Source organism: Phyllobates terribilis, unplaced genomic scaffold (assembly GCF_046119375.1).
Source record: "Phyllobates terribilis strain yellow unplaced genomic scaffold, ASM4611937v1 Scaffold_3__8_contigs__length_932513732, whole genome shotgun sequence".
Classification (NCBI taxonomy): domain Eukaryota; kingdom Metazoa; phylum Chordata; class Amphibia; order Anura; family Dendrobatidae; genus Phyllobates; species Phyllobates terribilis.
In genome coordinates this window covers 68,839,671-68,865,316 of record NW_027362763.1, presented here as the reverse complement: position 1 = coordinate 68,865,316, position 25,646 = coordinate 68,839,671, and the positions used below count along the sequence as shown (strand labels likewise).

The following is a 25,646-nucleotide window of genomic DNA, read 5'->3' as shown; positions in this document are numbered from 1 at the left end:
GGTGGTAAGCACATGAAGTGGACAAACATGTATAATAGGAGCTGTGATTTTATATGAACTACTGAAACCCTCAACACCTGGAATACACACAAACCTGACATCCAGCCTAGATTACTGAGAGGGACACTCCCATAATAGAAAAATCTGAAATTTGAAGCAACCTGTATATCACAAGGTCTTAAAGTGAATTAAATAATGAAGATTGCAGACTGAAATATGGTGCCATTTTATTAACAGAAGGTAACCACTAACGCATGTCAAAGGTGTCCATAGTATTTAATTTGAATTGAACCTCTTCTGAGGCCGAAAGCCAATGAGTTTCTTGTATAAGTGTGTAAGGTCATGGCTCTGATATCATGATCATTAACATTGGTGCAATGTTAGACTGGAGATTATGTTCCTATTGTGTTGAAAAAAAATCCTTATTCTTCTGGTTTCAGAACCAGATAAGGTACTAACATTGGTAACCTAATGGTTCTCTGGAACAGAAGGACTGAAGAACTGCAACCCTTTTCAACCAATGGTTAATCAAATTTACACGACACAATCCTATGAATTTCCTTTTGCCTGGCAGATGTACTTTGTAATATACGTTTTCCTCAGACCTCAGAAGGTCCGGCCATTTAGCCAGGAACTTGCTCTCAGCCATAGACAGTGGCACCAGGGATATCAAGGACGACAACAAAAAGTAGTCTTCAGTTTCCCAACATCACTTATTCCCACCCTTGAGAAGTCCTGCAAGCTCTAACCACATCCTAACAAGTAATTGCCTTTACCAGCAAGTAATTTTTTACATGTTGGTACTTTTAGACTTTATTACCAGTTTGTGCCAAGTTTGTGGGCTAATCTAACACTTCTATTACATGGACTGTAAACTCAACCTAACTTCTTGATAGCTGTATAAGTTTTAGAGGGTTGTGCAAGATAAAGAATTTTCCAGACAATGGAAAATCCGATAAAAAACTCTTTATCTTGGATTACCGCTTCACCGCACCTGTCAAGGGTGGTATTTTCATGTTGAGGTCATTGGAAGCCTCATTCAAAGTGAGCGGGCTCATATATGTTTTGTAGAGTATTGTGCGCATGCTTCTTACTTGGTTATGTTGTTTGCATAATTAATTGACTATGTTCTTTTACGTTTTTGACAATATTTTTTAATTTTACCTTTTTGTATGTTTCTTTTTAATAATATTACATTTTATTAGCTGATAAAATGTTCATTCTACCTCTTGTTGCTTGGCCAAGAAGGCATCAATGAGGTTCCTCTGGTCATTCACATCCAGCTCTTTCTTCTGTTTCATAAATGTTCTTCTTATGAAGTTATTAAGTTCTTTAAAATTTTCGAAAATAGTTTTGTGAGCTCCGGGCAGCCATTTTACAAGGGAAGGACAACTATTGTACAGCTTCAGCATACATGAAAAGAAAATAAAGCTTTGAGAATATGTTCTAATGAAAATATATGAACATTAGATAACTAAACATATATATATATATATATATATATATATATATATATTAGGTTGACGGACAGAATAATTCTGACACTCTAAATGTGTGGTAACCTATTCCACACTCATGGTTACAAGCTAACATTGACCACAACAAAATTGCTCTTCCTAGTTTAGATATATAAGATTGACTAGAAATTGTCCCTACTGATCGAACCTTCCACAATTTCAAAAGTGCACTCCCTTAATTACACATCCTTGAATAATCACTTAGGAAAGACCAACATATTAATTACTTACAATGACCCAGGGGCTGGCTAAAAGTTTTAGATTTTGATTGACTAAGCCCATAAGCCGCAGTATTGTTGGATCTTCATAATCAAATCTTTTACTCAAGAGTATGGACACAATTATATTGGTTACAGCAGCATAAATACCGGTGACATTATCAAAGGGTTTTCCTGAAAAAAATAAAGAAAAGTATAAATATTTATAGTTTTTATATTTTATTGATATGTGTTGAATATTTGATTAATATTTTTTATTACATGAACTTGAATTTACACCAAAGATGTCACCTCAACCAGTAGAGATACATGTTTCTGTATCGCTATATTTACAGGCTATGTCATAAAGGTTTGATAGATAATCAAACTTTGCAATATATTGTTACACGTCGCCTAAGTTCAGATAGGGGTGAGACTGGTAACATGAATTTGTTGGAACCCTGGGGAACCGTTACTCAGGGCGACCATAGGCTGCAGCTTCTCTCAGGCACACAATAGATTCAGTTGCTGACCAGACACATCTAACAAGAGTCTTCATAAATGGTAGAACAGTAACATTTAATGAGAAACTGCCCGTGAAATGAAAATGTCTCTTTGAGCAACAGGCTCCAGTCATAACAGTACAGTCTCCTTTTCAGCACAGCAGTACACAGTCTATTATCCAGTAGCACAGTACAGCACAGTTTTAATGCATACACAACCACAGGCTTTTCCTTCACAATGACTCAATAGTACACAGCATTCTTTATCCTGAATGGAAATGGAGGGGGGAGGGTGTGCTGAGGGAGTTGATCTGTAGATCTGTATGACAGGCTTCCTTCCAGTCCTTATCTTCCTAGCCGATAATACTCCACACTGTAAGCTCAGAGAGTCTGACTTTTGTTTGGCTTCCCCCTGACCTGAATTCTGTTCCCTTGACTTCTGTGAGATACAGATCATAACCCACCTTTCTCTTCAGCTCTGGCCAGACAGTAAACAACTTCCTCACAATTCCCCTGGGACTCTGCTAAAACACTCCCCTTCTCCTGTGACTGTCTTAACCGCTCTAGTTGCTAGATGCTTCTGGAGCACAACACTTTCTATCTCCTGTGCTTGTGTTACTTCTAATAGTTGCTGAATGCTTTTAAATCAACAACACTACTTCTGCATGTCACAATATGACAAAAGTAAAAAATGGATGGGAATCCAATAGTGACTGTCATCAATTCCTTAATTCCTTTCTACTTCAATTAAGCTAAAGATGTTAATTGATAACCAGCCCTCCATGACAGAGGGACTCCTGCTCTTACAATAGATGTTTGTTCAAAAGGTATCTGTATTATATTTATAATTGAACAATCTTAGACACAGTATTATTCATGGTGACTTACTATATAACTCACCTTTATATGATTTCATCTTTTGTATTAAACACTCAGCTTCCTCAATGATCTTGTCCTCTATGGTCTTCCTTCCCATTCCATAATCTCGTAATGTGGAGAGGGTGAATCTTCTCATCACTTTCCAGTTCTCTCCATTGGAGAATACAACACCTGAAGAGAAGACAATGGACATATGGTATGTACTAAAATTGATATTTAAGGCTTTACTGGCCAAACACAAAATTAGTAAATCCCCTCATGGACCTCAAAACAAAAAAAGGGGTCTTTCTTGTAGTTGCTGACACCAACTTCCTCTGTACAGGGACTATTCTCCTCATCCAGGAGCTCTGTCTCCAAAATATCACCAATCACTTCCCCTGCAACCTTGCAGCCATTGCATGAGCACATCATTCTGCTTAGGTGGCATATACATTATTCCACTGTCCCCACAATCCCTGTTCCTGAACTGTAGTTCAGGGCGGCCCTTCTCACAGGGTTCTCTAAGAAGACCTAAACCTGGGGATCCAAAGATTGCATTCTTTATAACCCCATCAATTAATTGCCTACATGCCCTTGCTGCAAACTGGAACAATATTACACTGCAGTGAAGACGAAAACACAGACAGAAGATGTGGGTCTGCCTGCATCATCAGCAGTCACTAGCAGTCACGTCGGCGGTCAGTGGCTGCTGAACCAGATCCTTGACAACCTCCGCCTACCCACTGGCATCTTTGATGCCACTTTTGATTAGTAAGTACAATGTGATGTCATCATTGATACATGATATGCACATTAAATCCCACTGGGCCTACTAATCTGAAGAGGTGCAAGGGATGCCAACGTTAGGAGGAGATTGTCATGGCTCTTATCTGGCAGCCTTGGTATATTTTCATTCTTATAAAAATCATTTTAATCAAATCTCTTACGTGAATGGTAAAAAACATGTTTTGACTTTTGAAAAACTGCAATGATAAAAATGAAGGATTAATCTTATAGGCATAAACATGTATATGGGCTGCATATCTTGCCACTACAAGCCCAACTGTCTGCCTTTGTTAAGCGGGCAACACTCTGTTTACTGCCCCAGTCCCCATGTCTATTAAATCAGCACCATAATATCACATATCTTGGCTTATTAGGCAATCATATAAGAGAGAGAAAAAAAACTCACTTGTAAAGTTGAAATCCCAAAATATAATATTGATTTATAAATAATTTTATTCAGTTGAGTTTTCTAATTATTTTTTAAATTCCAAATTTAGGCAAATATTTAATTTCAGGTGTAGTTATAGGAGGGATAGAACAAGTATTGGACTTCAGTCAAAGACAAAGGCCTCTATCTTCTGGTCCAGAATATTTTCAGATGTAAGGCTTAACCTAACCCCACCACATATGATTTATCCATGGACTTAAAGTACTCTATGTACCAATAAAAAGCATTAACTTAGTAGCCAATTTGCAGCCACTCAACTCCTCTCCAGTGCCACCACATGAGAAAAGAGACACTACACAGAGTCTTATGAAATCTTGATTAACTTGATGTAATACTTGGACATGATTGGTTCTCTAAGGAGGATACACACTTTATAGCAGTTCTTTTTCCAGCTAATAGACGAGTATAGTAAACATAAAACATCTTTAATAAAAAGATTTAAAAAATTGTAATGAAAGCAAAGACTTACCGTTGCCTTTTAAAGCCTCTAAAAACACTGGTGTATCTGGCCTTTCCGAAAAATAGTCAGCATTGTTGATTAATGCATCTTTAATGATATCATAACCACATAAGATGATGGATTTTGACATTCCTATCTGGATACTAAAGACTGGGCCATACTCCTTAGCCAACTGTGAATACAAAAATGATCATACTATCACCAATTGCCTGAAATTGTATTACCTTTTTTCATGATCACCCATCATAGGAGGTTGATTTTGACTAGTTCTTCTCTAATTAGTATCAAGTTCTACCCACACTATCCTTATAGTAGACATTATCCATTATGGGTGACTGACTAACACCCATTTTGAAATCTTAATAATGGCTAACTAGCGTTCAGAGGATTCAGTCATAGAAATATAGATGCTTGCCCTGATGCTAATTTTTCAGATCTAAAGTCCAACGTAATGACATCTAAACACCAAATAAGAGTTTTTTCACATCTAGATATTGGTGTACGTTCACAATAGAAAACCACATAATATTGCCAGATCTAGCAAAAGATGGGTACTAGAGTTAAGTGAATCCATTTGAGGTGGATCAAATTTCCTTTGAATTTTACAAAATTTTATACTCACCTGAACCCTTAATTTTTCATAATTTCATAGTTTTTAAGGTTAAAGGTAAACTTAAGTCCATCAAGATCAACCTTTAGCTTAATATATTGATCCAAAGGAAGGCAAAAATCCAATGGGGCAGTCACTAATAGTTCCAAATAGAGGAAACATTCCTTACAAAATCCTCATACAGCAATCAGACGTGATCTGTTGGGGACCGCAAGGACTGTGATTTGGAAAACATTGATCTAGGGTCTGATAGAAAATAAAACATTCTACTTAACTTGCGTTTCACCTTTCTTGGCCTGCCAGCTACCTTTCCGGTCCTCCGCTAGCTTGCTTCTTACCTCTTGCTCCAGTCTCCTCTATAACCTTCACTCTATGCCACTCTGGTGCTGGCAAGAATTCCAGTGAGATCATGATGTCATGGAGCAACACATGTCATAAAGTCATGTGAGATGATGACAAGTGAAGATGGCGGAAGATAGAAAAGACGTCTGGAGCTGGATGGTGGAAGTGAGCCAGTGGAAGAACAGAAGCAGGACAGGTGAGGGTTCAGGTTGAAGATGATGCATTTTTTGCCTGTCTGCTTATTATGCTCTTGGGTCTGGAAATTACATTTTCCTGCCAAATTAAAGAGAATCTGGCTATTTGAATTGTACTAATCTCTAATGGATACAAAAGGCGACCAGTGGACAATCCTGATTTTTAAAGGAGTCTATCAGATATGTTCCTGTGTTCAACCCCTTTTTAGGAAGACTAGTGCTGCATTCTGTTCTGCTTGTTGAATCTGTACCTGACATGAAGGCTACTAGTGGAGCCTTACTCCTCCATGGTCTTACACTGCTATCTATGCCACCAATAGGAGCCTACAGTTGAACATTCATAAGTATAGCATAGTTGTAAGAAATGTCGGCTGTAGAAAACACTGTTTGGCAGAAACCATCTATGATTGTTAAGGTTGTGTTTGCGGTTATGAGTTGCAAAGTATAAGGGATTATCTGGTTCTCCCCCATATAAAGATGTATAGAGCCATGGCTGCTGAGGATGAACCTCAAAGAAGATATCAGTTGATAACTAGAAGCAGCGGGAACAACAGAACAGGAGGACAGCAGGAGAAGGATTGGAGACAGACTACCTGACTGGAGCATCCACAGATAGAGATGTGGATCAGTGTCTGAATCAACAGATTTTGTAACTGAGGATCAGAAGCAAATGTGAACAAAGAGTAATATTTTTTATTCATTTATTTTACTTTCTTATTTAGCACCATTAATTTACACATCTCTTTACATAAATTCTCATTGCTGTCTCCATTGAGGCTCAAAATCTAAATCCCCTATTAGTAAGTCTTTAGAGTATGGGAGGAAACCAGAGCAAGAGGAAACCCACGCAATCACGAGGAGAACATCAAAAGGAAAAATGGGAGACGGGGCGGAGTTCAGCTCACCAAGTGTAGAAGGAATGCCTCAGTCGAAAACTGTGGCGCACGGACTCCAGACCGGCTTCTGGGCAGAGAGCAATGTAGAGGAGAAAAATGCCAGCATCTACCATGGTATGAAATATTAAAACATGACTTTTAATTGTGTTATTTAAAATATGTAAGAACAAAACATTTCAATAAAATCGGAGAGACAAAAAGAGGGGGAGGGGTGGGGAAAAAGATTTATTGAAATTTTTTGTTCTTACATATTTTAAATTACGCCATTAAAAGTCATGTTTTAATATTTCATACCATGGCGGATGATAGAATTTTTATTTTCTAAAAACATACCAGCTCCTTGCAGATGTTGTCCTTGATGCGATTGAGCCCCGGACCTTAGCGCTGCAAAGCTACAGTGCTAACTACTGAGCCACAATTGTTACAAAACCATTGACATTTTAGTGGATTTCCAGGCTTGGGATGAAAGTCTACAATCACTATATCTGACTGTAGACTTCTGAGTCATGACAGCCTGAGGTGTGCTCGCTGTCAGGATTCTCTGGTTATGCCTGTGAGAGCAGGTGGTCATGTGACCATGAGAATACGATTTGTATACTTGCAAACAATGCTGACTAGACATGCTCTCAATGGAAGTGCACTGCGCAAAGACAAGCACTTCTAGTCTTCATGTCACTGACGGAAGTATGAAAATTTCCCTTCACGGACATTATTGGAGATTCCTGACAGCGAGTGCACTGCAAGCTGTCAGGATTCAAAAGTGTGCAGTCACAAACTGCAGACTTTTCATTCCAAGCCTGGAACCTGGAACCCCTCCCCATTTAGTCTATGCACTTCGTCTATTTAGCTGTCCACAGGCAAGTGTAAAACACAGGCCCAGGTCGATCTCTGAACCCCATCTATTTTGAGATCTGCTGGTACATGGAGAAGTGATTTACTAGAGTTAGTGACCATCCGGATTGGGTAATCCTTGTTGCGGTGGGGAGGCTTTTTGATCCAAAAAATGTCAACTAAGTACCTTATGTTTTTTACATATATTACTACTATTTATTTACTTACAGGGTATCTATTTATTATTTTTTATTCCAAGTTATATAACCCCTTTAACCTTAAACCTGCAAACAATACACATGAGGTGGTCAATAAAGTTTTACCTGCATAAATGTGTTATGGGGTTTTCTTGTGTCCATCATGAGGACATTTCCAATGATGGGTAAAGGTTTTGGTCCAGGTGGGAAATTTTTGTAATTGCTTTGTTTTTGATTCTTAATAACACTGGCCACAAATAAGAAGACAACGATGGAGAGGAGAACAATGACCAGATCCATGGTGACCCACTGTAAAATTTAAAAATACATGAAAAGCATTAGAAAACAACGAATAATGGGGTGTGTAGATTACACATAATTGGAAATAAAGCAATATGTATTTAGAAATGAGTACTGAACCATTAACATAAGAAAAACAATGTATTAAGTTATTCTCATTGCCCTGGCAGCAACACAAAAAAAAGGCAGTCAACCCCTCTTGTATTAGGGTTTCATGTATATCGTCTTGGAACAATTTGCTTTTCATAATGAAAGGAATACCAGTTAGATGCAAGAAATATTTATTGGATGTACTGAAAAGCCTGTGCTGCGGCTAGAATTAAAAGGAAATGTATTGCATAAGTATATTATGTCTTTCCTGGACATCCCTAGCAGTAGCACAGCAAAAAGGGGATATAACAAGAAAATAAATTATAACCACATGCAAAAGAAACCCTTTATCATACATGACATACATTCAGTGGTAGAAGGGTTAGATGGGAGGTAAAAACCCAGCTGTGTGTAGCACCAGATTGGCAGGGCATAGCTAGTGCTATCTATACTCCCAACATCACACAGTCTACATAGTAAAGTTCAGGAACATACATGAAAAGTAGAGGGCACCAAGCGCACAAACAGCCAGATCCATAAGGATTCCCAATGTCCCCTACGCGCATTTTGCTTCCAATGGTAACCACTTCATCATGGGGGAATTGCTTGCAGTTATTTGTCCTGATTTTGATATTGATTCCATCTTATACTTATTAGGCACTACTATTTGCTCTCAGCCTGATTCTGTGTTTGAAACATTGTTTTTTGGTCATTTTTTTTATATTTTTTTAACTTAATAAAATTGTGCAATATCTCTTTAGTTAAATTCAAGGTTCCAGGATTCTCCTGTTTTGTCTATGTTCTCAGCTATGTTTGCTGAATGTTTTGGATTAACCTCAATGTATATTGACATAGTTAAAATTTGAGTATCAAAACACATAAATAAATAACATATAATAGCAACAAAACAGAGGTATGCAGTTTTCAAATAATATTACCAGAAAATATAAAATCCGACGATACAAAGTGCCAATAAGCCCAATTTGGTGATTCAACAAATATCTAAATAATAGAGTGGCACAATGCTCAAATTCCACCATTATTCTTAATATTATTATGGTTTACTTATATAGCGCTATCATATTCCACAGCGTTTTACAGACATTATCATCACTGTCCCAACTAGGGCTCACAATCAAAATTCCCTATCAGTATGTCTTTGGATTGTGGGAGGAAACAAGGGAACTTGGAGGAAACACAGACAAACACGGGAAGAACATACAAACTCCTTGCAGATGTTGTCCTTGGTGGGATTTAAACCCAAGACCCCAGCTCTGCAAGGCTACAGTGCTAACCACTGAGCCACCATGCTAACCACTGTGTAACCATACAGTGTGTAAATAATACTACCAAACTGTACTAAAATAATACTATCATAAAGATGTTCAAATAATATGTCCACATATAGCCTGGAAAATAACTACTACAATATAGGACTATTAAAAGTCACTATATACAAGGATCCACATATATGCATTGTCACTACATACTACATTCAGATACTCACACATACTGATGCAAACTGCATATATGCACACACACACACAACACACACACACACACAACACACACACACACACACATATATAATGCTCACTCACTTAGAACAGGGAACACCTGAAGGAAGTTCAGCTCCTCCCAGTCTCAGATTGGATGAATGAGCTGTCTATCAAAATACTGATGCTGCACTAGATTGGATGACTGAGCTGTAACTCACCAACCTGCCAAAACTGTCACTCACTGCATCCAAGACACACTGAGCGGAGGAATCATGACACTATTATTGTGTAGAACTAGGAAAGATGTATATGAGATAGATTTAATGCTGATCGAGTGTGCATTGTTAACTCTTTCGGCGAGCACGCTCGGGTGCTCGCAGAGTATTTGCGACGTGCTCAGCATCTATCTAGTGTCACCACGGCTGCATGTGTCACGGCTATTAGACAGCTGTGACATTTGCAGGGATTGCCTAACAAACAGGCATTCCCTGCATGTGTCACATCTGTCTTGCAGCCGTGGCGACACTAATATAGATGCTGAGTACACCTCAAATACTCGCCGAAAGGGTTAGCAATACACGCTCGATCAACACTAGATAGATAGATAGATATGAATAAAGAATTCAAGAAAAGTGTAAGAAAAGTCATCGCACCTGGAGTCCTGTGGTAGAGACTGTATACAGGACACAACTCACTGCCCTACTTTACTCTTCTCTCTTCTGTTTTCTGCACCGGTGGCTTTTAAAGGCAGATAACAGCTGATTAAATGAAAACATTATAAGTAACTCCACCCTGTACTTAGCCCCTAGGAAGCTGTGATCAAATGTGTCAGTAATCTGCCAATGGACCTTTGTGCATAATAAAATTATTATAACAAACTTTTTATAGATCTTCAACATAAAAACACTAAGGGCTCGTCAGCATAGTCGACCAGAGCAGTACTCTCTGCAAGGAGACCCAATCAATGGTGAAATGTATACATTGTTATACATTGTTATATATGTGTTTAATTCATCATATGTGTGATGGCTTTGCATTAGAGATGAGTGAATAATTTGAAATTCAAGTTTGCCAGCTTTTCCCAAAAGTTTGCTTCACAGCAAATTGATTTGCCACGAATCTCAAGTAGTGTTGAGCCACCCCCGTAGTGTTCGAGTTCGGTTCGGTTCGTCGAACACCCGTGTGTTCGCCGAACTGTTCGTCGAACTGTTCGTCGAACACCTTCGAACACCGTTAAAACCAATGGCAGGCAAACAAAAACACATAGAAACACATAGAAAACACCTTCAAAGGTGTCCAAAAGCTGACAAACTGCTCAGAAGACATAACTAACACATGGAAAAGTGACAAGTACATATAGTCATGCGAAAATAAAAGAGGTGGAGGAGTAAAAGGAGGGGGAGACACAGATATAGGCATGTCATGCCCTTCTAAAATCCAAAAAGTGAGAAGCCGACACGGCCAATCCGCTCCTGCCCGTGCCACCTCCGTGTCGCCGGGTTTGTGCCAGAGCCGCGGTGAACCCTGACGGCCAGCCCCCCTCTCCCAATACTGGTGCCTGTCCGCTGGTGGGTCGAGCGAGCCCCCCTGTGGTGGAGGCAGCTCTAAGCTTTTTAATTTAAATTGTCTCTCTAATTTGAATGAATACACTTTAAATCCATTTACAAGGATCTATTGGAGGGCAAGTCTCATGCCAGCAGCCGCGGTAATTCCAGCTCCAGTAGCGTCCACTAAAGCTGCTGCAGTTAAAAAGCTTTTATAAGGATCGAGCTCGGCTGTCCACCGCAAGGCATCCTACTGCCAGTCCCAGCCCCTATGCCTTGGGGTGCCTCCTGATGCTCTTCACTAAGTATCCCATGGTCCCGAAGCATTTCCTTTGAAAAAATTAAGTGTCTAAACTACAGGTGGTGCAGCTTGCTTAACAGCCGGGATAATCCGCTGACTAGCAGACACTGCTACTAGGCACAAAGTATTTCCTGGGCTAGATGCAGTTAAAAATTTGTAATTAGATACTCTCGTTGGATGCTGAGAAAGCATTCCATAGAGTCTCCTGGCACGCCATATATGATTCTCTTAAAAAGCTTGGGGTAGGGGTCTAGGGGACCCTTTTATAGCCAAAATCACGGCCCTGTATCGCAATACGTCACCTAGGCTGAAGATAAATGGAACTGTAGCACCCTGAGGGCTCGGTTGCTACAGACGTATTGCACCTCACCCAGAGGTGTGATATCTCACTCTCAGGTAAGGATGGAGTGTGGATCAGGACCCGACACCTGCATGCATTACACCACATTGCCGTGGGGCAGGGCGACCAATATGCCCCTGAGATGGGCACGACAGTCCCTGTCCCTGGCTGGAGTGGGGGGAGGGAACACTGAGGAAGGGGAACCCTGTAGTGCAGGAGCAGGGAGGAAGCAGTTCCTGGGTGCATTGAGAAGGGAGTATAAAAGGTGGGCACCATCTTAGTTCAGTGCAGAGAAGTCTGAGCATAAGTGGCAGGGAGCAGGGGCTCTGCATGAGCTCTGCTTCAGAGGCGGGCCTAGTAACAGAGGCCCAGGCCTGGAAGAGGGAGAAGGAAGGAAGAGGAGTGGAGAAGGCTCCAGGAACGAGGAATGAAGGGATCCCAGGGGTGCAGACGGGCGAGTCGCCACCGCACGCCCGAATCCACCTGCGTGGAGGGGTCAGGCCAAAGGGGGAGACCGGTCCCCGAACTAGTGGAGGCAGGAAACGACCCTCAGCTAGAAACCGGAGGCTCTGACATTTTATGTGGCGCAGCCCCTCGCTACACCCGCTAGGAAGGCACCACATAGGGTCAGGGAAACTGGCGCCAAGTTTACCAAGAGGAGGCCCGAGGCAGCCGGACAGAAGTGTTGGTAAGAAAGGCCAGACAAAGGACACACAAAGGGGGTCCTGTGAAGTGATCCAAAGTTATCTGGGAGTTGTCTGAGCCCCTCACCTGGTGAGCACAGTACGACGTGGGCAGCCGTTACCTGCAGACGTGGTCTGGATAATAAGAACTGTGAGTAAAGGCCCTGAACTGCATCACTGACTCCGTGTCGTTACTGCTGCTGCCCTGCACCATCACCCCCATCCTCCGCATACACTGCCCTGAGGCTATACTCCTCCCGTGGGGAGTTATGCTACGCTCTGCTGCACCCACAACACCAGCCTCAGCGGTCTGCCCTGTAGCGGCGGTTCACTCTGACCGCAATCCACGGGTGGCGTAGTCGGACATTTAAACATCAAAACCACATAAATAGTTCCGCCACTGGTTTGACCGCCCTGAGCCACGGAACCGGGTCGCCGCCACGAAGACTACAACCACCAGCATCAACCAAAAAGGGTCCGGCTCCGGGTGTCCCAAGGCCCAGGGGGTGCGTCAGAACATTTTCATCACCTTTCACAATCACCAATGGGACAAGGCAGTGATGTCCTCTGTCCCCTCTCTTATACATCCTAGTGACGGAGCACCTGCTCTCATCAATTCGCCATAACCCCAATATTAGGTGGATTGAGGTGGGAGGCACCGAGTACAAGTGCTCTCTATTTGCTGATGATGTCCTAGTATATATCACTCAATCACATATATCCATCCATGCTGTTATGGCTGAAATAGATCACTTTGTTACATGGTAAAATATTAAAATCAATGCAGCGAAGTCTGAGGCCCTCGATGTCTCCCTCCCCAAATCCATATAGGATTCCATCCAGTCCAACTTTCCCTTTGCCTGGCCCTCACAGGGTATCAAATACTTAGGAATTCCTATTCATAGAGACCTCTCCCATCTATGTTATCTTAATTTTGGGCCCTTTATTGAACAACTCCATACAGACCACGGTTGGCAAGTTAGAACTGTAAGATTCACTACGTGAACCACTGGTGTTTTGTGGAAAAGCACATGTACACTGCGTTCCAAATTATTATGCAAAAAGTGTTTAGGAGTGATAAGGGAAGAATTTGTTTGTTTGTCAGTTAAACTCATTGATGGTGATGTGTGTCAGGGCTCTTTATATCACTGTAAGCAATTGCAGACACCTGTGCTAATTAGTTTGGCAGGTGTGTCCAATGAAAGGCAAGACTACTTAAGAAGGCTCTCTCACATTATTAAGCAGCCTACATTTTCTGCCAAAATGGGAAAGAAAAAGGATGTGTCGGCTGCTGAGAAGCAACAAATTGTGGAGTGTTTAGGTCAAGGCATGACTACAATCAACATTGTGCGATGATCAGGGTGAAGTGTCTTGGCAATCAAGAAGTATGTAGCTGATTCACAGTGCACACGTGTGCGTGCTGATAAGGGCAAATTGAGGACTCTTTCCTACAGGCAATTACGTCAGGTTGAAAGAGCAGCGGCAAAAAAGCCTTGTCATAGCAGCAGACAAGTTTTTGAAGCTGCTTGTGCCTCCAACGTCCCCCGAACAACAAGATGCAGGGTCCTTCAGAGGTTTGCAGCTGTGCATGCGCCATCCTGTCGACCTCCTCTATCCACTTCACACAAGCAGAAACGGCTCCAGTGGGCCAAACATTACATGAAGACTGATTTCAAAACTGTTTTGTTCACGGATGAGTGCCGTGCAGCGCTCGATGGTCCAGATGGATGGAGTGGAGGATGGCTGGTTGATGGACACCCCACGCAAACACGGCTACAGCGCCAACAAGGAAGAGGTGGAGTAATGTTTTGGGCTGGAATCATGGGGAGAGAGATTGTCGGCCCCTTTAGGATCCCTGAAGGCGCTAAAGATGAACTCCATAATGTATGTGGATTTTCTCAAACAGCACTTCCTGCCATGGTTCAAGAAGAAGAACCGTGTATTTCACAGCAAGATCATTTTTCTGCATGATAATGCACCATCTCATGCTGCACATAAAACATCTGCATCTCTGGCTGATATGGGCATAAAAGGGGACAAACTTATGGTGTGACCCCCATGCTCCCCTGACCTCTACCCCATTCAGAACCTTTGGAGCATCATTAAAAGGAGTGTCTATGATGGCGGGAGGCAGTTCACATCTAAGCAACAGCCCTGGGAGGGTATTCTGTCCTCATGCAAAACAATTGAAGCAGAAACCATCCAAAACCTGACAAATTCAATGGACGAGAGAGTTCAGAAGCTCCTTTCGAACAAGGGGTCCTATGTGCAAATGTATCATCACCTAGAATAAAGTTTTTAGTTGAAAACTGTTTGATTTCAGTTTCTAATAACCAGCTAATGCTTATAATTTCAAAAATGACCATTTTTTTGTTCTTTATTAAAATGAAAAGGTTGATCGAAGAGTGTGCGGGATCTAAGAGTGTGGCAACCCAGTAGTCAGGATTACTTCGAATTCTGACAATCTGAGGGTCATGTTGCAGGTAGTGCAGCAAGAAGGCACTCATGTGTCTTGCGCATCTAGGAGCCCCAAAATTATTTTCCGGGCTAGATGCAACTAAAAATTATTATTAATTTTAAATCTGGTGGAGCTTAGTATAGATGGCCTAATAGGATCAGTGCTGCACACTGCTACAAAGCCCAAATTATTTTCCAGCCAAGATACAGATAAACATGATTAGTAATTTTAAATCTGGTGAAGCTTTAGTATAGATGGCCTAATAGGATCAGTGCTGCACACTGCTACAAAGCCCAAATTATTTTCCAGTCAAGATACAGATAAACATGATTAGTAATTTGAAAGCTTAAAACGGTTGGTAGGGTGATTTTAACCAATCATCAAGCTTTTACTCTCCCCAGGATGACACAGAGGTAGAAAAGTCGTTTCGGATCCATGATTTGTTCATCTTTATGAACGTGAGTCTGTCTACATTATCAGTGGAGAGCCGCGTGCGCTTATCTGTCAGCACACCACCAGCAGCGCTGAACACACGTTCAGACAGAACGCTGGCTGCGGGGCATGACAAGATCTCCAAGGCGTAAGTGGCTAGCTCCGGCCATTTATCCAGATTGGAAGCCCAAAAAGAGCAAGGGTCCTGTGACACAGTCGTGGCTTCAATGTTTACTTGGAGATACTCCTGTACCATCGTCTCTAGGCGTTGACTATGTGTCAGACTTCTTGTCTCCTGTGGCCTTGCAAAGGATGGGCTAAAAAAGTGGTGAAATGATTCCGCAAAATTGATGTTACCAGCAGATACTGTGGTTCTGTTACGGTTTGAGTGCTGAACACTTGACGGTCCCACGGTTGGCAAGTTGGAACTGTGAGATTCACTACATGCACCACTGGTATTTTGTGGAAAAGCACATGTAAGATTCTGCAACAGTCTCTGCTGATACTCCTGCATGCGTGCATCCCTTTCTATGGCAGGAATAATTTCTGCAAATTTACTTTTGTACCGGGGATCTAACAGTGTGGCAACCCAGTAGTCAGGATTATTTCTAATTCTCACAATTCAAGGGTCATGTTGCAGGTAGTGCAGCAAGAAGGCACTCATGTGTGTTGCGCATCCAGGAGCACCAAGTCCCTGTTGTGTTGGTGGCGAGGTAACAATCATGCTTCCTTCCTCTGTCCTCTCCCCCCAACCTCGCACAACAGAAATGTGATCAAGGTCTCCCTCATCTGATGAGTCTTCCATCAGTTCGTCCTCCACTTCTTCCTGGGCTCCTGCACCTTCCTCACTAGTTTGGCTGCTACCATGCGCCCTGGTAAAACCATCTCCCCCACCCTCACATGCCTGCCGCCTTGGTGCTGCCGACCGTCTGGACCTTGCAGATGTTAGCCCTTCCGCATACAACTCCTCCTCCTCTACTTCCTCCACCTCCTCTTGTGCCACCACCTGACTCCGAATTCTGTTTAACATGTGCTCCAGCATGTAAATCACCGGAATAGTCATGCTGATAATGGCATCGTCAGCACTAAACATCTTCGTCGCCATTTCAAAACTGTGCAGAAGGGTGCATAGGTCCCTGATCTGAGACCACTCCTCCAGCGTGATTTGCCCCACCTCTGAATCTCGTTGGCCCAGGCTATACGTCAGAACGTATTGCACCAGGGCTTGTCGGTGCTGCCACAGTCGCTGCAACATGTGCAGAGTTGAATTCCACCGGGTAGGCACATCGCATTTTAGCCGGTGAAGTGGCAGGCCCAACGACTTCTGTAGAGATGTAAGTCGCTGAGCTGCGGGATGCGAACGGCGGAAGTGAGCACACAGCGACCGTGCCCTCTGCAGAAGGCCATCTAGTCTGGGATAGTGGGCTAAAAATTGCTGGACAACCAGGTTCAACACGTGAGCCATACAAGGCACGTGTGTGACATTGCCCCGGCGAAGGGCCGCACCCAGGTTTGCAGCATTGTCGCACACGGCCTTCCCTGGTTTCAGGTCCAGTGGAGACAACCATTCATGAAATTGGTTCTCCAGAGCTGACCACAACTCCTCAGCTGTGTGACTCACATTTCCCAGACATTTCAATGTAAAAACCACCTGATGACGTTGAGCCCTACTGCCAGCATAGTAAGGAGGTGTGCAGGATCCCTTCTGCGCAGTTAGAAAGCTTGTGGCATGACCAGACAGGCTTTGGGTGCAGGTGGAAGACCGAGAGGAGGTTGAGGAGGCAGAAGCAGTGGAGGAACTTTGACATAAAGAGGATTGACGCACAACTCGTGGGGACGGCAAGACTTGGACAGCAGCCCCTTGTCCTGCTGTCACCATAGTTACCCAGTGCCCAGTCAGCGACATGTAACGCCCCTGTCCATGCCTACTCGTCCAAGTGTCTGTGGTGAAATGCACCCTGTCACACACAGAGTTTCTCAAAGAAGCGGTGATGTTATGTGCGACATGCTGGTGGAGCGCAGGCACACCTTTCTTTGAGAAGTAGTGCCGACTGGGCATCTGGTACTGGGGCACTGCGACGGACATAAGGTCTCGAAAATCCTCTGTGTCCACCAGGCGGAAAGGCAGCATTTCTGTAGCCAAGAGCTTGCAGATGGTGAAATTCAACCTCTTAGCTTTCTCATGGCTAGGAGGAAATGGTCTTTTACTTGTCCACATCTGAGGGACCGAGGGCTGGCTATTGTGCTTAGACGGGGTTGATAAGGGTGTCCCCGGCAAACTGCCGGTCTGTGAGGAAGATGCAGGCGGACATGTTAGGTGGTGCTATCGATGTCGGACAGCGCTCAACACCAGCTGGTGTTACCACCTCCAAAGAAAATGATGACCTGCCAATCACGCTGGCTGTTGCGGGTAAAGAGGTGGCAGGTCTGCGCCCCAAAACAGGTGTGACTGCTGTCCCCCCAGTCACAGAGGATGAAGAGGCCGCGGATGCACAAGATATGGCAGACGGTGGTTTGCCCGGCCGGCTAGGCCGCATTGTAGCACACTGAGCTTCCCACTGCAACTTATGCTTCATGTCCATGTGCCGGTTCATGCATGAAGTACTCAAACTATGTATTTTTTGGCCTCTACTTAGCTTTTGCTGACAAATGTTACAGATAACACGAGTTGGGTCATCTTTATCGATCTGAAAAAATGCCCAGGCTATGCAAGGCTTAGCACCCATGCGACCTGAAGAGCCACCACGACTTGTGGTGAGAGGCAGAGTTGTGTTTGAGGATGCAGTTGTTGACGTGCTTCCAGTACTACGTCTCTGTCCAGGAAGGCGCAACCTGACCTCGTCGTCACTAGCATCTTCCTCCACCTCCTCTGCTGACCTCATCTCTTGGCTGACTGTGGGTTGACAGTAAGTGGGATCTCCGACCTCATCATCATCACCCTGTGCGTTATCACACCCGTCGTCCTCAGAGCCAACCTGTTCCTGCCCTGACAAAAAACTAAAGTTGTCGCTCCAATCAGGTATTTGAGTCTTATCATCGTCTTCCTCATTGTCTCCACCAACAGGAGTTACAGTTTGGGAATGAGGGTCTATATTATGGTCAGAACCTTCTGCGTCTGGTCCTGGATCCGACTCATAAAGATTCTGGGCATCAGTGCAGATCATTTCCTCGTTTGGATTCACAGAAGCGCTGGAGTCGACCTCTGATTCCCAGGCTATAGTATGAGTAAACAGCTCTGCAGACTCAACCATCTGTTCTACCTCATACTCAGACTGGCAGCTGGAGATTTGGGAGCTGTGAGGAAGAAAGTGCGATTTGGGTGACACCTTTGAGGACTGGAGTATTTGTGATGTTGAAGTTGATGTGGAGGAGAGCCCACTTAAAGGAGCACTTGATATCCGTTGAAGCACCTGCTGTTTTTGTGCCTCATCTGGAATTTGTAGCGATTGGCGTGGCTGTAAGAAAGGGATCTTATCACATTGTCCGCTAAAAGAAGTAGACATTTTAGTTTGGCTGGAAGATGGTCTTTCTTCTGCAGATGTTACTGTTGCTTTAACACCTACCCCACGGACACAACCTTTTTTCCCCTTCCCAACACGCCTATTCCCCTTTCCACCACAAGCAGGCCTTTTTCCACTCATTTTGGTGGTTAACTAATTCACAACTCTGGAGTTGTTTGCACAAAAAAACAATAGATGGTAACTGAGCAGAGCTGAGTGGCCAAACTGTGGTATTAGGCCAAAACTATTGGCTGGGTTAGATGCAGAAAAAAATTATTTTGAATTTGCAACCTGATGGAGGTCAGTATAGATGGATTAATAGAACAAGACCCACACACAGCTAGAAGCCCAATATTTTTTCAGAGGTAGATGCAGGAAAAAAATATATTCAGTTTGCAACCTGATGGAGGTCAGTATAGATGGACTAATACAACAAGTCCCACACACAGCTAGAAGCCCAAATATTTTTTCAGAGGTACTGTAGATGCAGATAAAAATTAGTTTTAATTTGCAACCTGATGGAGGTCAGTATAGATGGACTAATAGAGAAAGTCCGACACACTACTAGAAGGCCAAATATTTTTTCAGAGGTAGATGCAGAAAAAAATATATTCAGTTTGCAACCTGATGGAGGTCAGTATAGATGGACTAATAGAGAAAGTCCGACACACTACTAGAAAGCCAAATATTTTTTCAGAGCTAGATGCAGAAAAAAATTATATTCAGTTTGCAACCTGATGGAGGTCAGTATAGATGGATTAATAGAACAAGACCCACACACAGCTAGAAGCCCAATATTTTTTCAGAGGTAGATGCAGAAAAATATATATTCAGTTTGCAACCTGATGGAGGTCAGTATAGATGGACTAATACAACAAGTCCCACACACAGCTAGAAGCCCAATGTTTTTTCAGAGGTAGATGCAGAAAAAAATATATTCAGTTTGCAACCTGATGGAGGTCAGTATAGATGGACTAATACAACAAGTCCCACACACAGCTAGAAGCCCAAATATTTTTTCAGAGGTACTGTAGATGCAGATAAAAATTAGTTTTAATTTGCAACCTGATGGAGGTCAGTATAGATGGACTAATAGAGAAAGTCCGACACACTACTAGAAGGCCAAATATTTTTTCAGAGCTAGATGCAGAAAAAAATTACATTCAGTTTGCAACCTGATGGAGGTCAGTATAGATGGACTAATAGAGAAAGTCCGACACACTACTAGAAGGCCAAATATTTTTTCAGAGCTAGATGCAGAAAAAAATTATATTCAGTTTGCAACCTGATGGAGGTCAGTATAGATGGATTAATAGAACAAGACCCACACACAGCTAGAAGCCCAATATTTTTTCAGAGGTAGATGCAGGAAAAAAATATATTCAGTTTGCAACCTGATGGAGGTCAGTATAGATGGACTAATACAACAAGTCCCACACACAGGTAGAAGCCCAAATATTTTTTCAGAGGTTCTGTAGATGCAGATAAAAATTAGTTTTAATTTGCAACCTGATGGAGGTCAGTATAGATGGACTAATAGAATGATGCTATGCCCAAAAGATTTTACTTCACTAGGTGCAGTAAAAAAATTGGTATTCTATACACAGGTGGTATATCTTGCAACACAGATAGGCTACTCCACTGACTAACACACTCTGCAATAGGCCAAAAAGGATTAGCTTTGCTAGATTCAGCCAAATGCTGTGAAAAAAACTTGCACAGCACTGGCACAGACCTGCCTGGCAAAAACTGATAGGAACTGATGTAACCTAGTCCTGAAAAGGACTCCAATTACAATTAGTCTTTACTCCCACAACCTATCTATTTAAGAGCACAGACCTCCCTGATAAAAGTCGTAGGAAATGCTGTAACCTAGTCCTTAAAAGGACTGCAATCACAACTATTCCCTACTCCCAAGCTATCTGTATATTTGTGCGAAAATTGGCTTGAAATTAACAAGGTATAGCGCACACAGCAACAGCGGTGCCATCTAACACGCAGCTGCAGCAGTGAGAAAATGGTGGCGACGGGGAAAATGGCTTGGTCTTATAGGGCAAGGACATGTGACATACACTGCCAATGACACATGCCCTTGCTTGTGTGAAAAAAAGCACTTTGCTCCGTGTGTGCGCTGCTGATAGGCTGACAGATTGCACCTCCCCACTGCAAATGCGGGAAAGAGAAAAAAAAATGGAGATCTTCATTGTTCCTGCAAAGATCCATCCCCTGCCCCTCCCCCCACCCCGCTGTACACTCAAACTGCGTATTAACATTAATTTTCATCATTACTGAGAAAAAATCCAGTTATGATTTTGGTGCACGAACAGTTATCGAACATAACCTCGAACAGCCGAATTTTTCTCAAATTGTTCGTGTTCGCCGAACGGCTCGAACACCGCCCAAAACAGCTCGAATTTGAGATTGGCGAACAGTTCGAGTAGAACAACGCTCATCTCTAATCTCAAGTACTGCAAAGTTTCCAACTGCCCTATAAATACATAATTGCATTTTGAGGACTGTATCCAACAGCTTTCAAGCTCTCTGTGTAGACAGTGGGCAAAAAGGAGCCTTTTTATTAATGCACTGCACTGTTGCACATTTTGGGGTATTTTTAGGGGTGGAAAGAAAAAAGTGCATTTCCATTTTTGTGTTTTGGGTTTTTTATTTACCATGTTCACCACATGGTAAAGTTGTCCTGGCAATATGATTCCCATGGTCAGTATGAGTACGCAGATACCAAACATGTATAGTTAAGTTTTTATTTAAGTGGTGAAAATAAATTTCAACATTTGTATGAAAAGAAGTTTTTGCATTTGTTGCCATTTTCCAAGACCCATAACATTTTCATTTTTTCTGGACTTGGAGCTGGGTGAGGGCTTATTTTTTTCTTACTGAGTTGATGTTTTTATTGATACAATTTTGGAGTAGATACAAAGTTTTGATCGCCTGTTATTACATTTTATTTTAATGCTGAAGTGGCCGAAATAACGTAATTCTGGCATTTCCATTTTTTTTCTCTTTACGCCTTTTACCGATCTGATTAATTTACTTTATATTTTGATATATCGGGCATTGCAGTGATACAAAATATGTGTCTTATTATTTTTTATTTTATAATTGTTTTATCTTCAATGGGGCAAATGGGGGGTGATTTGCACTTTTGTGTTTGTTATTTTTTTCATATTTTTAAAAACTTTTTTTCCTCACTTTTTACTGTATTGAATAGTCCCCTAAAGACACTTGAAGCTGGGTTCGTCAGATTGCCTGTGCTATACACAGCAGTGCTGTCATGACCCCCCAGCTGTCTTGACAACCCAGAGATTGCGGTATTTAACTGGTTAACAGCCACATGTGGCACTCACACCCACCCCTGGCTGTTAAAGGTAGATAACAGCTGATTAAATCAACTGCCATATGCAGGAAAGATGTGAGATCAAAGGCAGACACCACATCAAAGACAAGGACACGGTATATGACGTAAATATACATCATATGTCGCAAAGGGGATAACAAGCTTTCAAAAAATTATCCCTTTTTTGGGATCAGCAACAGATTTGCTTCTTGGGCAGTGAAGAAGCAATGGCTTTTCAAAAAGATGTAAAAAAAATATCCCTTTTTTGGGATCAGCAACAGATTTGCTGCTTGGGCAGTGAAGAAGTAATGGCTTTTGAAAAAGATGTAAAAAATATATTCCTTTTTTTGGGAGCAATTTTTGATTTATTTACCCTGCGCAGGGAGAGTATGGAATCGTGAGTGCTGTGGCTTAGGGGACTGAGGGCAGAAAATACTGAGCTCATTGACGAAATTGAAAGTCTGCAATCAAAAATATTAACTGCAAATCTGATGAATTCAATAATAAGACAAAAGACAGAAGATCACAAATTCCTTGTCTCCCTCTAGTGGAGGCTGCATGTATTTGGTGCTCTCTTTTAGAATAATAGAGATCTGTCTGCTGTAGATATATACTAAGGAATAGACCAGATTTTAAAAACAATACATGAAGAAAAAAGTGGAACTTCACTTCAAGGAGAAAAACTGATTGATGCCTTAAAGGATGGAGTTGATACTTCTGTCTGTACATAGAGAATGAATATGTTTCTATATAATTAATTTCTTTTTTTTCATTTCATCATGCAATCCAATTTATGATTAAAGTTTTTTTTATTGGTTTTTGGGAAAAGATTCATATAAATTACAATTTATTCATTGAAATCTCTGCTCATTAAGACATAGGAGTCCAGTAGGTGGGCTCCTTCATTGGATGACCGCCCACTGGACTCCTACAACCTGAATGAGAATATATTTAAATAATTATAAGTTTTATTCCACATTTTTCCACAATCCTATTTATCAATCTCATCCACTCCCTTTGCTCTACAATATGCCGAGTGATGAGCAGACTGCGTGTTTAATCTGACCGATTCCCCCGAATGCTGCAATGTTTAGTGTCTGGTATATTTTATGTTCAATCAAACGTCAGCTTGTGGTTTAATAATTACCCAAAGCCTCACTGTGTATAGTTCACAACAAGTTTCATTACAAGAAAACAGAGAGAAAGGACTTCACCGTCTCTATAGATCTTCAGGTAAGGAAGAAACTTATATTTATCTATATTCATTGGAACTGAATAACTACAATTACTTACATTTTAGAAAGTGAAAAATTAGGCAAAAAGCCTAAAAGGGAATATGTCACCAAGTTTTTGCTACCCCATCAGAGTGCAGTAATAATTAGGGGTAGAGACCCTGAATCCAGTGATATGTCACTTACTTTATCGGGTGCTGTAGTTTTGATAAAATCAGCTTTCTCTGCTGCAGATCTACCAGTTCCCCGAATGATGAGCTCTGTATAACTCCGTGCACAATACTGATTGACAGCTTTCTGTGTACACTGAGAATAGACAAAAAATTGCCAATCAGTGGTGGGGGAGTGATACAGAGCTCATGAATACGGAGTACTACATGGCAGGAGGTTTACTAGTCCTGTAGAGATGGTTTCCTGCTGGTAAAACGTTCATCAAAATAACAGCAAGCAGCCTAGTAAGTGACACATCACTGGAATCAAGGTCTCTACCCCTATATTATGCAGACTCAATTTAATATTTTTCACAGTGGCTAATGCAGTTTGGCATCTGTGATGACAAATCGTAATAGTTCTTAGTTTACAGTAGTATTGGCATTCAGCAATGCTACTGTGTGTGGGTGGTTGAAGATTCCACCTTCACTCCCATCTCAAGCTGTTTTAGTAGTTATGATTATTACCTGTGTAAAAATAAAAGATGTTATTGGTATTTTAGCCACTAGATGGCAGCGGTTGGCACATTCATACTACTGTCACCTGTATGTCAGCTGGCACACATGGAAATAACCAGTTGAAACCGCCCCCGGCGACAGTTGAAAACTGAAGGATTTCTGAGGGTTGAAAGCCGCCATCTTAGAGCGCAGTTGTAGTAGACAGTGAATAGAGACAGATGTGAGAGGGTTCCAGTCTTGAGACAGACTGTTCCTGTAATTCCTGTCACAGAAGAAAAAACACGTTGGGGGACGACTATGGTTGGATGCAGAGTTGGATTCCCCCCAAAAGCATCGGCTGTGGCGTGAATGGCCTTCTGCTAGCCTGTCAGGCTAAAACTGTGCTTCAGGTGACAAGCGCACGATCCACTCCATGGTCTCCAAGCTAAATGGCCGTTCGGACTATCAGACAGTCTTTTCAGTGATCAGTTAACGGCCGATAAGTCCTGAGCTCAGGTCCCACCACAGGGATCCCGGTGGGCATATGCACACAGTCTATAGAGAGAATTTGGAGCCAAACATAAATTCTCAGTTTGAGACATTGTTTGCTAATAGGACTGTGTGAACATTAGCTAGATACTCCCCTCAGTGGGTGAGCTTGTGTATAGGGAGCATAACTGTATTGTAATTTTAGAGAATTGTTAAGTTTGTGAATCTCTGCGCTGCACCACTGCAGGGGCTTCTTCTTTCACTCACCTAATTATACCCTTCCTCTGGGAAACTCCCGGTTACTGTTTTAGGCATAATCACAGGTCAGGCAAATTATAATGTATCTGATAGAACATACTGGGCCTATCAGTTGTGCAGCGCAGGGGTCCTAGCTGATCTGGGCCAGGTGTGTGTGATAATTATGTGTGTTTCTTTATTACGTTTCTGAGGTAACACTGTTTTTGTTGTTAGTAAAAATTAGCTTCTTACCAAATTGCCTGGTCATATTCTTTGTCCTTGGCCCGCTGTATTCTGGGTGAGACCACCCTAGTACACAGTCAAATCTATCATCCAACCAAACGCCAGCTTTTAGTCCTACATTGAGAATATCCGTATCATTATTGAACATGTATCACCATCAGACTGTGGTAATGGATCTAACATTCCTTTAAATTTTTTTCTGCAGAATTTTAGAAGACGAGTTTACCATGGATCCTGTCACAATTCTTCTGTTTGTTAGCGTTTTCATATTTTTGGTAATTTTTTTAAAGAAACAGAACCAAGATGTTAATAAAAAATTTCCGCCTGGACCAAAACCCTTACCAATCATTGGAAATATCCTCCAGATTGACATGTCAAAACCTTATAAGTCATTTGCAGAGGTAAAGTGCAACTTGTATTGCTATCTTTATTAGAGATGAGCGGTGTTCGACTAGAACTG

General features: G+C 42.0%; 2 protein-coding genes across 5 annotated transcripts in view; one reads left to right on the top strand and one right to left on the bottom strand.

Moving 5' to 3' along the window:
• LOC141258823 (cytochrome P450 2K4-like) overlaps positions 1-23,885 on the bottom strand; it is a 28,809-nt gene extending 4,924 nt beyond the window's left edge. Inside the window, exons 1-6 of one of the 3 annotated variants that reach the window (XM_073673986.1) lie at positions 23,757-23,885; positions 7,966-8,148; positions 4,779-4,941; positions 3,118-3,267; positions 1,749-1,909; positions 1,227-1,403 (exon numbers count right to left, since the gene is read on the bottom strand). In XM_073673986.1, the coding sequence (XP_073530087.1) occupies positions 1,227-1,403; positions 1,749-1,909; positions 3,118-3,267; positions 4,779-4,941; positions 7,966-8,139 (825 nt within the window). In that variant the 5' untranslated portion in view covers positions 8,140-8,148; positions 23,757-23,885. Of the gene's footprint in view, positions 1-1,226; positions 1,404-1,748; positions 1,910-3,117; positions 3,268-4,778; positions 4,942-7,965; positions 8,149-9,830; positions 9,934-10,381; positions 10,537-23,756 lie in introns of those variants that run through there. The other 2 variants (XM_073673985.1, XM_073673987.1) reach the window with 2 other exon arrangements.
• The window catches only part of LOC141258825 (cytochrome P450 2K4-like), a 43,679-nt gene continuing 41,510 nt past the window's right edge, over positions 23,478-25,646 (top strand). For both annotated transcript variants that reach the window (XM_073673989.1, XM_073673988.1), the window contains exons 1-2: positions 23,478-23,571; positions 25,392-25,587. In XM_073673989.1, the coding sequence (XP_073530090.1) occupies positions 25,414-25,587 (174 nt within the window). In that variant the 5' untranslated portion in view covers positions 23,478-23,571; positions 25,392-25,413. The remainder of the gene's footprint in view (positions 23,572-25,391; positions 25,588-25,646) is intronic.